General features: G+C 32.8%; 1 protein-coding gene across 1 annotated transcript; it reads left to right on the top strand.

Moving 5' to 3' along the window:
• The first annotated feature begins 9,469 nt into the window (after positions 1–9,469).
• Positions 9,470–14,751, top strand: LOC133318664 (protein CNGC15c-like). Its single transcript, XM_061520711.1, has 7 exons — positions 9,470–9,498; positions 9,813–10,368; positions 10,462–10,674; positions 11,382–11,674; positions 12,043–12,154; positions 13,024–13,260; positions 14,098–14,751. The coding sequence occupies exons 1-7, from the start codon at positions 9,470–9,472 to the stop codon at positions 14,749–14,751; spliced, it is 2,094 nt and encodes a 697-aa protein (XP_061376695.1).
• Positions 14,752–15,003: the final 252 nt, after the last annotated feature.

The following is a 15,003-nucleotide window of genomic DNA, read 5'->3' as shown; positions in this document are numbered from 1 at the left end:
TGGCATTTGTGATTTTGAATCTTCCTTTGAATGGTAGATAAGAAGTGTGACTTGAGGAAAGGATGGTACCCAACTTATACATAAAAAGAAACCTATGTGACTTAATTTGTGTAAGTGGTAGAACTGTAGAAGCAACTTTAGTAAGTAGGTGATGGATCCACCTCCTCCTCCAAGCACACCATTGCTAGGTCCAGCTTCCCCTGGTGGAGGATTCTTGGATTCATGGTAAGGCACTTCTCTATGCTTAAATTATTCTACTGCACATTAAACTAAACAATAGGAAGAAAAAAAAAAATATGAAACTGACCCTGTGTTCTTTTTGTTATATATCTTTCAGCTTATGGTTTCTGTGCTGTTGTGGTTTATTTAGATGCTGCTTTCCTCCCCTATTCGAACCAGGGCCTCCTCCTCCTCTCTAGTGCTTGTTTCATTCTTCTGTCAAACCATTTTTATTTTGTATAACCTCAGATTTTGTGGCTTTGATGTTCTATATTACTGCTTATCAACCTTTCGGTGTATTTAACAGGAAAAGATTATATTTACAAACTTTTTATTTACAAACTCTTATAAACTACACTAAGTATGACCGGTCATATTTCAATCAAGAGTGTATGACTAGTCATACTTAGTGTAATTTGTAAAAAAAGTTTGTAAACAAATCATTTTCTTGTTTAATATGTTAAGTTTGTGTGTCCAGTTAACTGCTGCAGCTTTTATGTTTCTTCACTTGTCAATTTTGCTAGTACACTACTTAATGAATGAATAATACATTTTAACAAGGCTTATGGTTGTGTATTTGAATCCGCAAGTGGAAGCCGCATGTCATTTTCAGTAAATAAAGACTTTGTTTGACGAATCTATCATGAAAACAGGTCCATTCATAGGTCATAATCCATAGAAAGTTAAGAAATGGAAGATATATATTCTCATCTAAAAGAAACATAGAAATGGAAGATATGAACGGGGTTTTAGCTCAACTGATAAAAGTCGATTACAATTGTCTCAAGGAACTTATCAAGCACATCATTGTTCAGTTATTCAATGACATTTTTATTGGTACTTCATTTAATGAGTTAGATTCTTTAAATAATGATTATGATAATTAATTTTTTCAATAATTTCATAATGCTTAGTTAAATGACAGTGTAAATTTTTTTATATTAACCATACATCAAAATTAAATTCAAATTATATTTTCCCGAACTTTTCCTTTTGTTAACATTAGTTGATGGGTAAGCAGGTATAGAAGCTCCAAGCTTCGGCGTCATATTCAGAAAATTTTCTTACGTGAAGTCATGAACTTGAGCTACAAGCCCAGGATTTTTTATAATAGGGTGTGAAAATAATAATTTTAAAAACTATTATTATTATTAAAACTAATAAAAAATATTAATTATTATAAATATTTTTGAAAGAGGGACTAATTATTAATACTAATAACTTATTATTATTAAGAAATATTATTTTATACATAAAATAAAAAAAATTAAAATTTAGGAAAGGACAGCGGTCAATACTCAATCCGCCAATGGATATATATATATATATATATATATATATATATATATATATATATAAATGAATTATCAAATATTTACGAGTTACTAGTTAAACTAATAAATATTTTAGAATTCATCAAAATATTTATATAAAAAAGTGAACACCGTAATAATTCATCTCTCAGCGACCATGCTACAGTGAATTCTGTTTATCCCTTCTTTTCCCTATTTGGGCTGGGCTTAATTTTTTAAGAAGTCGGGCCTACTAAAACACATACGAGGACAAAATAACCTGTTATTCTCATTCATAGAACGCATCCTTTCATTTGATGCTCATTTTTTGCTTGAGCTCGTCGAATATCTCCCTTGAAGTGTTCTTACCAATTATTGCAACTAAGCTTGCAACCCGAACTGTGTAGTTTTTCAGTTAGGGTAAATACTCTATTTTCTTGAGGAACGATTAAATTATATTGTAGTTTTTTATTTAAAAAATTACACGCTTCTCCACTAAAAAATAAAAGTATGCTACACTGTAATATATTTCAATATAAATGAATCTTAGTGCTCAACTATAAATAGTTTCCTACTGGTATTTTTGTCTCTTTCTACAACTCTCAATGTATGGGATAACTAATTTAAACTTCTTATCATTAGTTTTTAGATTTTAGAAGATGAAATTGATATGTATCCATACTGAGGGGATATAGGTTCCAATTCATTCATGACCTAAGAAGCTCAATAACAAAAACTTTAGGAATAAGGAAATATGTTCATCTCTAGTACATGTCATCCCGCATATGTACAGCTACGACAATAGCATTTTAGAGTTTCATAGTCTCTTTAATAACCAATGGCTAAGAGACAGACACGTGATTCCAGTTATGCCTAAATGATATAGCTCACAAATAGGCATTCCGCTCATATGATTGGTTGCAAAAGTCATCTCAGTTCACCAATAAGATTAAATACTACCATACTTAAATGGCATAAACAATTCATTCACTATTATATAATGAAGGCTCAAAACTAAAGTATAATAATTTTATCCATTATAACTTAAACTCATTAATCAAATACTAATTTGAGCATTAGAGTATCTTACAAGTACATGACCATTTGTCTATGTCGAGCAAAGCTCTCCAACTACAACACAACCATCCTGCAGGACTATCCCATGACAAAGAATATTCCGTTGTAAAGTCATTCCAAACTTCAATGGGACTAAGCTTAATCATATGTAGTCCAATTCAATATCTCTTGGATTGATCATAAATGAAATGCGAGAGGCTGATTTACAATACAATAAATAAAAATATAACATATATTAATATCTCATAAAAAAGAGAATATAATTTTTTTTAAATAAAAAATAAGCATAATTTAATCATCCCTTCAAAAAGATATATAATTTACAATTTTATTTATGAATAAAAACATGCAATTGGAAAAGTGTGGGTCACAACACTCGCGCATCAAAATTAATGCTTCAATGATGGGTCCTAAAGCATGGATAGTGTGTGTAGTAGTTTAACAATTTGACACATTTCCGGAAGGTACAACCAATCGCACTTGTTCATTTAATCCTATCACAGGGGCTGCTTGTCAAGTTTTATTTTATTTTATTTTTTTGGTACAAGGCTTGTCAAGCTTTTTTATTATCCTCTTTATATACGTGAAACTTATTGCACAAAATGGATTTAAATAGAATTATAAAATTAATGCTTCTATACCAAAATGGGTAAAAAGAAGCACATCCATTACACTCCAATTCTGACCTCACATCTCATTCATACAATAGCATAGCTCAGGTACGTACCTGAAATGTACTGCATCACATATCATATAATATGAAATTTCAAAATAAGCATTTGAATTTATAATTAAATTTAAATTATGTATGAATAAAAAGAGGGCTTAAAAAAAGTTACTTCCTCTTACATGTTATCAGGAATAAATATTTATTAAGTGTTTTACCAAAAAATAATAGTTTAAAATAAATAATTATTAATTAGCTTGTATTAAAATTTTAAATTATTTTATATTACAATATTTATAATTAATTATTATTAAAATAAATGAATACATATTTTAATATAACATTAAGTAAACTTAGAAAAATAAATTTAATAACTACAGTAATTAATTATAATTTTTTTAAATAACATTTAAGTGTGGGCCGATTTATTTATTATAAGCCATTTCATATTGAGTTAAGTCAAATTAGACAAACTCAATTTACATCACTTTTTTATTTTAATTTTATAGTTCAATGTATATATTTTAGTGCTAAAAATACGGGCTAGCCCGCTATTGGCCTGCCCAAAATGGGCCGGGCCAGCCCGCCCCGTTTTGATAAAATGAGTCAAATTTAACAACTCGTCCCGTTTTATGAATGGGCTGGTGGATTGCGGGCCAGCCCGCCTAAAATAAAAAAACTCATAAAATTAAAAAAATAAATAAATAATCTGCATAAAAAAACACAAAAAAACTACATAAAAAGATTGATTAAAATAATAGAAAGAGTGATTAAAATCCTCGCTCAAACAAGATCATGAAAAGATCAAACATTTCACAATTCACAACAAATCCCAATTCTAAAAAATAGACCTACATTTGTTAAACAACAAAAATCTCAACGATTTGAGATATAAAGAAAAATAGCCCCGTTCCAATATCACATTCGGTTTTTACTTGTCTATTTATCTTTATTACAAGTGTTTTTTTTTTTATTTTCAAAATTTTCATTAAAAACAAAATAAAATAATAAGAACACTTTGCCACTGTCGCCAATCAAGAGAAGCTTTATGAGGCAATCTTAATTAGCACGAGCCCTTGCCGTTGGAGCAGCCATCAACTTTCAATTTCTATTTTATTTTATTTTATTTTGATCAATTGATGAATTTCTTGCAACACTCACGAAAATGATATTCTATCTCTGAAAGAGAAAGTGCAAAACAAACGAAAATAAAACGGTAGAAGATAGAGAGAGAGAGATCGGAAAATGGGAGAGAAAGGGATCTCGTCCAAAGCTCACAAGTGAAAGAACAGGTAGTGCAAAATGGTCTCTGTTATTTGGTATAATTTGTTGGATGATATGATCTGAAAGGAATAACTTGAAAAGTTCAGACACCACAGTTGGCCTATCACGCTGAATGGTATCTAAGCGGAGAGGAACGAAGATGAATGGTGAGATCGAAGGCAGGAACAAAGACCGGTGAGGAACGGCGGCGAGGAACGACAAGGAGAAATAGAAGGGGAGGAACAGCATGGTGTGTAAAATTAGGGCAAATAAAAGCAATCGACAATGTTAATTTTTGTACTTTTATTTTTTGTGTATTAAAAAAATAAAAAAAATTGAATATTAAAAAAATGAACCCGTCGGGCCAACCCGGCCCGAATCATGATCAACCCGTTTTGTTCTTTTTGTAAACGGGGCGGGCTACTTTGGGTTGGTGAGTTAAGACTCATAACCCAACCTACAAATTTCAATAAGTTAAATGGGCTGGCCCGACGGGTTCGACCCATATTGCCAGCGCTAATATATTTTATTAAATTATTTACGTTTTCAGCTCCGTTCATTTTAACATTCTTATTTACAAACAACTGGCCTACCCTGATAACCAACTAATTCTACTTGTGAATTGCTGTGGCCTCTTTGGTCACCCGGATTTGCGTACTCATCTTCTATGTTAGCGTTTGCGGCTTTCATTACACCTTCCCAATGGGGCAAGTGTTCATTTTATTATTAATTTTTAAGGATACAATGATGCTCTTTAAGCGTAAGAATTCAAAGAACAAGGGATTGTTGAGAGATATGCATTAAAATGCCTCAGATCCTCACCCTTGGACTCAATGAAATCAATTATAAATAGTACATGCAAAATCAGATATTTCTAATATGATGAAATATGATTTTCATAATCTGCCAAAATTAGAATCAGATATCTCTAATATAATATAATGTGATTTTCATATTTTTATCTTTATCTCCAACACAAATTGAGCAAATTTCTGCCATTACACTAATATAAAAAGAAATAAGTTATTTTTGTTGTAACCTTTCAAATAAAAAGTTTTAACTCCGACACTTCAAAATACTTAGGGGGCGTTTGGTATATGAGAATTTTTTTTTTATCAGAAAAAAAATTTACTCAGAATATGGTGAGAAGAATTTTTTGCCAAGTAAGTTAAAAAAAGGTGTGTAGTAGGCCAAAAGTTTTCCGAAAAAATTAGATGTATTTTACTAATGTTATGTGTAAAATTTTACCACCGTGGAGGAAACATTTTTTTCCACCCCATCCATGGTAAAATTTTACCCTAGGTCCACGTGTAAAAAAATTAGATGGGAAAAAATTGTGTCCAGACCCCTTTTAACTCTTCCTCCTACCAAACATGGCCATCTATTTTTTTCTATCCTATTTTCTCAGACAATTTTTTTTACCTCCTACCAAACACTCCCTTAATGTGTCGTGTCCGACACTTTCTGATACTCTCTGACATTTTTTGACACTCCAACACGTGTTGCAGAGACTCAAAAAAGAGTTCGAAGGTTGCGTTGCATTTTTAATATCAATTATTAGATTCATTAGATTACTAATTATCATTCTATTGAGTTTAATATAAATATATGAGATATCTTATGTTTATTTACAAAATTGATGGATATTATAAGTTTAACTTTATTTTTTTGTTAAATTATTGAACATTAAGTATAATATATACTACATAAATTAAGAATATTATGTAATATCAAAACGTGTTTTAACGTGTCAAAATCTAACATTTTTTTTTGTACATAAATCTAGCATTTTTAAAATTAATGTGTCAGAGTGTCGTATCATATCATATCTCGTATTTCGTGTCGATATCCGTGCAATATAGGTTTTAACTATAAAAGAATTCCTAAAATGGCAGAAGTAACTGCTATAAGAGTGCTTAAGTTTTTCATAGAAGAGGAAATACCAAGGCAGTAGGCCTATATGAGGCATGCAAAAATATTTGTGAGTTTTTAGAATTTTGAAGATTTTTGTTGGTTCTTGAAAGTTTAAGAATTTTCAATTCTTGATTTTTAGTTTTAGTTCATACTTATGTTTAATTTAAAAATTTCATCAAAGAAAGAAAATTTTAATTCAAAATTATCTCACTCGTCTGTCATTAACAAATGTATTCCATTATCATATTACAAACTAAGTTAAAATTATTTCCACACTAACTCTTTTGGGTTAGTGTCCGTTTGACACAAAAAACAAAAGTTAAAGAGAGACCACTGAGCGCCTGTTATGACAACCTGAGCTGGGCCTGGGAGAGTGTAACTGACAAAAGAACGAACACGTGTCGAGATTCCATAACAGCGTATCTAACGCAGTCAACTCTACCTTGGATCATTCACACATTAAAATATGCGAAAGAAATAACCTCCCTCTCTCTCCCTAACCATAGTAAGTAGTAACCAAGCTGTTTGGTTGGAGACTTGGAGTGACCATAATGCCTATGGCTATATGTCAATGTGTATGGCCCCTACTTCCATGCCGGATAAAGCTCTTCACACATAATGTGTGCAAATATTTACCGGCAATCAGAATCAGAATATAGTCAGATAGAAATGAAATAAGATTCATTAATGATGAAAATTATGGGAGAATATTCTCCAATGTCTCATTTAAATATAATTTCATATTATAAACAGATCTTGATAATTTATACTTTTTTTTAATACATGATAATTTATACTTTTTAATTACACATCAATTATACATAATTGAAATAATATATTTCCGCTAGTTCAATCATTAATCATTTAATAATATTTTTCCCCCCAAATGATCTCTTATTAAAATTTCACCTGACATTATTAGGGGAAATTTTCATGACTATCTATTCTTTTGTAAAATCACAATGGTTAATCACATAAAGATAACCATTTTTTAAGACACTAATCCTTCTTTATAATTCAAATTCAATTCATTTGAAACAAACGTATTATCGATGTTAATGTTGAATTTATTCTTTTGTGGATATTGACAAATTTTAACAAGTGTCTATAAAGAGAGGAGATAGACTTAATTTTCATGTGACAATTTCATGCCAAATCTAACTTGCATTATTTTTTTAGTATTGTTAAAGGATCATTTTAATTCAAAAATTTAATTTATTGGGTGAGAATATATTAATAATTTTTGGGAAATATTAGTCTCTTTTTACATGAGGTAGCTTATCTCATTTTCTCTCACTTCGATTTTCGCACCTCACTTTTTTTTCTTTTTCTTGTAATGGTGGGACCCACCTAGTTTCTCTCTACAACATAAGATACCTATCTTATGTAAAAAGAGATTAATAAAATCCATAATTTTTATATTATATTTCACTAATATATTGTCCATAAAGCAAAAAATTTAATATATTATCATCGCTCTGAGTGTTGAGTGTGACAGTAATACAAAAAATACTCTCCCACACAAGAGCCTATTGAGCTTCAAGGATAGACAATGCATCAGGCCTCGAGGGGTGTTAACGGGCCGAGCCGAGTCGAGTTTTGGTTTTAAAAAGCTAAGCATGTGTTTAAATGTGTCAACATATTACCTGTTATGAATATAATTATCGGCACGTGGCCTGACTTATTTACAAAAAATGAAAGCCTTATTTAGCATGTTTAAAAAAAATAAGACAACAAAAATTTATCCAAACAGAATGTACAATTAATAACAGCACTAGTAATTTCATAAATATTCATAAATTCAATGTATATCCAAACAACGTAATATAAAACAAAATCATTCGAAAAGTCTGTTTAATCAATAAAATGGGGTGAAATGGATTCAGGACAGAGAGCTATTACAAGTAGTATAAAAAATATAAAATAAAAATTAATATACTAGGCCAGTCTGAGAAACTATAAGGCCGAGCTTTTGAATTGAAGTCTTAGACCTTTTTATTTAACGAGCTTTCATACAAGTTCAAGCCGTTCCAATAACTAATTTTAGGCATATAAGCTCAGGCCAAAGGTCGGTGAGAATCAAACCATGATCACTTAACCATAAAATCTCCTTATAAAAAAATCATTTCAACCCAAAAATTTAATTTTTATAATTTTATAATGCTACCTACCTTGCATAGGTTGATTTGTCTTTAATTTCCCTTATATTTTGATTTTTTCACTAGGATTACGAATCCTTTTTTTTTTTTAATAAATATTGGTCTGACTCTGACATGATCCCCAGTTTTTAAAGGGAGAATAACAACTATAAGGAAAGAAATATAGTCTTCATCTCACTCTGCAACTATTCTACATTGCCCAAATGACCCATCTTTTTCAATCCTCAAAGTGGTTTCTAGTTCTTCGGTGGCAAATCTAGAAACAGACAGGGTGGAAGCGCTAGACTGGAGCTGCAGATGTGAGAAGTAGTTGGTTCAATGACGCATGGCTTTACTTGCAGCAGAGGTAAATGCTTGAGAATCTGTCTCACTTCCCTTTTTGTTGGAACAGAACCAAATTTACTTTTTGTTGGCATCTTCTTTATATGCTTTTGGTGTTTTTTACTTTGTTGCTACAAATAGTGTTCGAAGCTGCTTTTGTATGTGTCAGTGTTCTAAAGTTTAAGTGCGATGTTGCATTTTCATTTACATTTGATGTGATAAGTATATTCAAAAGTTATCTCACTCGATTGTTTGCTGAGTTTAAAGATATCCGACTTCTCTGCCTTTACGTAACGAATTTTTTTTATTTTTTTTTTGCACTAAGATAGTAAATTGGAGAATCTCTCTAAAGCTTCATCCCCAAGTTTTGTATCTTCTATTCCATTGTTCACAAGAATCTGGTCTTAGCAACCATGAATGGGTCAAACTAAAAAGCTCAACATTCTTTAATGACTTGTTTAACAACAAACAGCTACGATTTTATTTAACCCCATTTCCTTGCTCTCCAGATTCATAATTTTGATTGAAGACAAGGTAATACTTTCTGGAAATTCGGTATGGGTTTTGGTCATTCAAGATCTGAAAGGTGTGTTTCCTTTATAATATCTCTCAAGTTCCGAGTTATATAGTACTACTAGTTCAGAGTTCATACTACATAAAATGGCTTTTCATAATTGCTTTAATAGCTCTCCCGTTGCTGCAGATTAGAAAATTTGCAGCAACAGTTACTTTCATCGGGATCCGGTTCCGTATTCTATTTTTTTTTTTGTTAATTTCAGGATCTAGCTCTGTATCCTATTATAATATATTTGCTGCAAGTTTTTCCATCAGCAGTGACAGCAAAAATGAGGAACCCTTTCATAATTTATAAGCTTTTAATTCTAATTTTTCATATTTTAGGTTTGAGGATGATCCTGAGCTAGCAAAAATCCCCGCAACTAATGGTGGAAATGGGGTAAAGCTTAAATACAACATTGATGGAACACAAATAGCTGAGCCTAGTTCCAAAATGGTTGAGAAGAAGATGACAGGGAAGACGGGAAAGTTCTTGAAAGCTAGAGTATTGTCAAGAGTATTCTCAGAGGACTATGACAAAGTAAAACGAAGAACATTAGATCCCCGGGGACAAATCATTCACCGGTGGAACAAGATTTTCTTGGTAGCATGTTTAGTATCTTTGTTTGTGGACCCTCTCTTCTTTTATTTGCCAGTAGTTAGAGATGAAGCCTGCATTGATATTGGAATAACTCTTGAAGTTATTCTCACAATTGTTAGATCAGGGGGGGATGTCCTTTACATGATTCAGATTTTGATGAAGTTTCGTACAGCTTATGTTGCTCCTTCTTCCCGGGTATTTGGGAGAGGAGAACTTGTTCTAGGATATTCTAAGATTGCAATTAGATACCTCCGCAAAGGTTTCTGGTTAGACTTTTTTGCTGCCTTGCCCCTTCCTCAGGTACCTTAAAATGAAATTTTTCTTTCTTTTAAGCAAAATGTTGGTGCTTTAACATGCTAAATATGCTATTTTGTTATGTTTATTTTATTCCAGGTGTTAATTTGGATTGTTATACCAACTCTTAGGGGTTCAACCATGGCAAACACAAAAAATGTCCTTCGCTTTTTCATCATTTTCCAATATCTTCCGAGGCTATATCTGATTTTTCCACTTTCTTCACAAATTGTAAAAGCTACAGGGGTTGTGACACAAACAGCATGGGCAGGGGCTGCTTACAACCTGATGCTTTACATGTTGGCTAGCCATGTAAGCAAATGGGAACTTCATTTTCTTGATTGCTCAAGCAGCTGGAGCTTTTTCCTTTTTTTATCATGTTTATTCAGGAAATTAAGTTTTACATTAAGAGGGAAGGTTTTGATGGAGACCAAATTTTATTTCTTACCAAGCTAAACTAGAATGTGGCTTAAGTTTTTGCATACTATTAACATTACATAACTTGAAAACACTCTTGCTTTAGGTCACTTCTGGGGCTATCATGCTCCAATTAAATTCTTCAGCTACTCCTGGGATGAAACTTTTAGCAAAGGGATATATTATGTATTAGTCTTTGTTGAGATATATAAAACCATTAATATAGCCTCACCTAATAATTTAAGTTTTTGGGTTGAATTAGTTATTTACATAGTATCAGAGCCTCATGTCTCGGGTTCAATTCTCACCGCCCCCCACTTTCTTTTTAGCACAAGTAGGTGGGCCTGTGCATTGTCCACTCTTCAAATCGAGTGGACTTTTGTGTGAGGGGGCGTGTTGAATATATAAAACCATTAATATAGCCTCACCCAATAGCTTAAGCTTTTGGGTTGAGTTGGTGCTTTAATCTTGAAATTTTTCTACAGGAATGGCTGTTATGGAATTTTTTTTGTTGGCAAACTAAGCATATACAAACTAAATTAATAAAACAGAAAAAATCATTACTCATACTTTAAATTTTGGATGGGAAATATTCTAAACAGATTTTAGGAGCTTGCTGGTACCTTCTAGCAATCGAACGTCAAGAAGCATGCTGGAGAAGTGTCTGCGATATGGATAAGTCATCTTGTCAGTATGGATTCTTTGACTGTCACAGGGTTAATGAAGCTCTTAGGGGCTCCTGGTTTATAGCAAGTAATGTCACAAATTTATGCTCACCAAATGCTGACTTTTATCAGTTTGGTATATACGCTGATGCTGTGACTTTCCAAGTTACATCCTCGCCATTCTTTAATAAGTACTTCTTTTGCCTGTGGTGGGGCCTAAGGAATCTGAGGTAAGTCTTATGGAGCGATTCTACCTTGTTATCATATTTCCACCTGAGTTAAGCATTATAAGAATTAGATTATCACCTTGCTTTATTCAAAACATTTCAATTTTAATCTTAAATCAGCATCATTCAATCCTAATGTTCCAAAATCCAAAATGCTACTCACTTCTCTAGTTCTTTTTTAACATCTTTTGTTGAGGAAAAGATAATGATGACTTCCTAGTTCCTACAAACCTTGATAAAATGAAGGAAATATTTTTCTCTTTCCTCTTCCCTATCAAATAGAGAAGATTTTCTCAACTAGTTGTACCCATGACTCACTATAGGCTCTTTTATCCCTTGCGCATTAATGCTTTTGTGATTGGACGGTGCAGTTCTTTGGGACAAGGCCTTCTTACTAGCACTTTTGTTGGAGAAGTCATGGTCGCCATTGTGGTTGCAACCCTTGGATTGGTTCTTTTTGGGTTGCTCATTGGTAATATGCAGGTAAGAAAGTTAAATTATGTCTCTTAGCCTAGAACTGCTTTGCACATACGACAGATATTCTCTCTGAATGTCTTGAAAATGTGATGTATTACCCATACATTTTTAATGTTTTAGATAAGAGAGCACGTGTGTGAGTATAAGGGGAAGTGGGAAATCTCACATTAGATAGATTGGATAATGATAAAAATCTTATCAGCTTGTATGGAACACGAACACTAGTCTTTTGTATCTAGTTATCTAATCCAATATCTAAGCCCATACTTTTTATCATGCCCCAAACACTTACCAAGATTCAAGTTCAAATGCGAACAATTAATTGGCTAGCCTTTTTATGAGATTGGAGAATAGTAAAGTGCCCTTATAAGCTTGTATGGGACAAGACTAACTAGCTAACCTTTTGGGTCGAGTGCTGTAATCCAAGATTTAAGGCCATACTTTTGGTCATACCCCAAACATTTCTCCAACTCAAGATTCTAGTCCAAATGCCGACACTTTAACTTGCTAGTCTTTTGTGTCGTTTAAGACATGACTTAAGCCCATAATTGCATGGAGACTGAGGCTACTTTATTTTTTATGCAGAAAGTAGATTGCTTTTCGCTCTCATTTGTTACATTCTGAGATTTTTCTTTTAAGAAAACTTTAATTATTTGCATGAATCAGTTACAAGATAGCCTTAAATGTACAACAGGAAACACATTGCTTGACTAAAGTACATTCTCCATATCTTACTCAGAAGTCCTATCTGAGAAACACAAACATTCACTCTGTTGTAATTTTAGTTTCCCAAATTGAACTGTAGCACAAAAATTCATCAGTCTGAATTGACATTATTCAATAAGGCGTACCAATATAGAACTTGAATTTTGCAGACATACCTCCAATCAACAACAGCTCGCTTAGAAGAGTGGAGGGTGAAAAGAACTGATACAGAACAATGGATGCATCACAGGCAACTACCTCCAGAACTAAGACAATCTGTGCGTAAATATGATCAATATAAATGGCTGGCTACACGTGGGGTAGATGAAGAAGCTCTTCTCAAAGGACTTCCAGTGGATCTTCGGAGAGACATCAAGCGCCACCTTTGTCTTGAACTAGTTCGAGGAGTAAGTCATGAGTGTAACATCAAATTTAATTGTATTTGTTTATTTATAAGAAAGCTCTCAATCCATACCATGATTTACATTTAAGAACATCCACTTCTGAAAGTGAAAATCTTGCTTGCATTATATATATATATATATATATGGAGTTTATATTTCTGCAGCTGCTGTACATACAACAATCAAATACTTGCCATCTATATACTTGAAAACATTAAATGCGAGGTATTGTAATCATACAAAGGATGAAAGCATTAAATGTGGAGAATCATAACCATACACCTGTAGTTGTTGTACGTAGAGCTGCTGCAGAAATGATTTTACCTCTCTCTCTATATATAGGGATAAATAAGAATTATGTTACAGGAAACAAATTGACATCATGCAATCACTACCGACAATACAAAGTCTTTGAATTCAATGTATCTTTCACTTTCTTTATTATCATCTAGTTTGTCGTTTTCTTTATAGAAAAAAAAAAAAATTATTCCTGTAACAGGACAAAACCAAAGTCCATATATATATATATAAGGAAGGATCCTTTGACACCAGTGTCAAATTTGAAATTTGACACCTCATCTGAGAGTCGTTAGATCAAAAAAGATCAACGGTGTCATATGCTTACAAATCAGAGCCGTTGATCTTTTTTGATCTAACGGTGATCTAACGACTCTCAGATGAGGTGTCAAATTTCAAAATTTACCCCGGGGGCCAAGGATCCTACCTCATATATATATATATATATATATATATATATATATATATATATATATATATATATATATTAGTAATATTAATACTACAATTGAAGTTATTCATTAACTAACTCATTATTAACAGGTGCCATTGTTTGATCAAATGGATGAGAGGATGCTAGTCGCAATATGTGAAAGGCTAAAGCCTGCGTTGTGCACTGAGGGCACTTATCTTGTTCGTGAGGGTGATCCTGTGAATGAGATGCTTTTCATAATTCGAGGCCATCTTGATTCTTACACCACCAATGGAGGCCGAGTTGGATTCTTCAACTCATGCCATGTTGGTGCAGGTGATTTCTGTGGTGAGGAACTATTAACATGGGCATTGGACCCACGAACAAGTGTAATACTCCCTTCTTCAACTCGAACAGTTAAAGCCATCTCAGAAGTAGAGGCCTTTGCACTCATAGCCGAAGACTTAAAGTTTGTTGCATCTCAATTTAGAAGACTACACACTAAACAACTCAGACATAGATTCAGGTTTTACTCACACCAATGGAGAACATGGGCAGCTTGTTTCATTCAAGCTGCATGGAGAAGGCATAAGAAAAGGAAGGAAGTTGCTGAACTGAAGGCCGAGGAGAATCTCGCAGTTGCTGAATCTGAAACATCAACATCAACATCTTATGCAACAAGGGTCGCGAGGAGCATTAGGAAAGGTGTCAATAAGCATTCTGGAGTTGTCAGCAGCTCTTTGCAAAAGCCAGCAGAACCAGACTTTTCTGTAGATGAAAAATGAAGTACATTGTTACTCTAATAGTCTCTTGGCCATTTAATTTTTTATTATTATTTGTTGATATAAATTAGAATGGGAGTTTTGGCACATGTTGATCCAATTTACCCTTCATTGGACCATGTGCAGAGCCCTTTATTTGTTCATATAAATTAGCTAGAATGCAAGCACATGGTATTCCGGGTAGCTGTGAACATGAGTTAGTTACAAACGCCTTTTGACAAGCATTTGCGGCAATAGGACGTCTGAACCAAAAGC

The sequence above is a fragment of the Gastrolobium bilobum genome, unplaced genomic scaffold (assembly GCF_033153095.1).
Source record: "Gastrolobium bilobum isolate Gb01-03AN ecotype WA unplaced genomic scaffold, APGP_CSIRO_Gbil_v1 utg1425, whole genome shotgun sequence".
NCBI classification, from domain to species: domain Eukaryota; kingdom Viridiplantae; phylum Streptophyta; class Magnoliopsida; order Fabales; family Fabaceae; genus Gastrolobium; species Gastrolobium bilobum.
The sequence above is the reverse complement of the archived record's forward strand: the minus strand, read 5'-3'. Positions and strand labels throughout refer to the sequence as shown.

Coding starts and splice junctions, on each gene's coding strand:
- LOC133318664 (XM_061520711.1), top strand. CDS start 9,470: ATGGGTTTTGGTCATTCAAGATCTGAAAG. Junction 12,155..13,023: donor TGCTCATTGGTAATATGCAG/GTAAGAAAGTTA, acceptor TGAATTTTGCAG/ACATACCTCCAATCAACAAC. Junction 13,261..14,097: donor GTCTTGAACTAGTTCGAGGA/GTAAGTCATGAG, acceptor CATTATTAACAG/GTGCCATTGTTTGATCAAAT.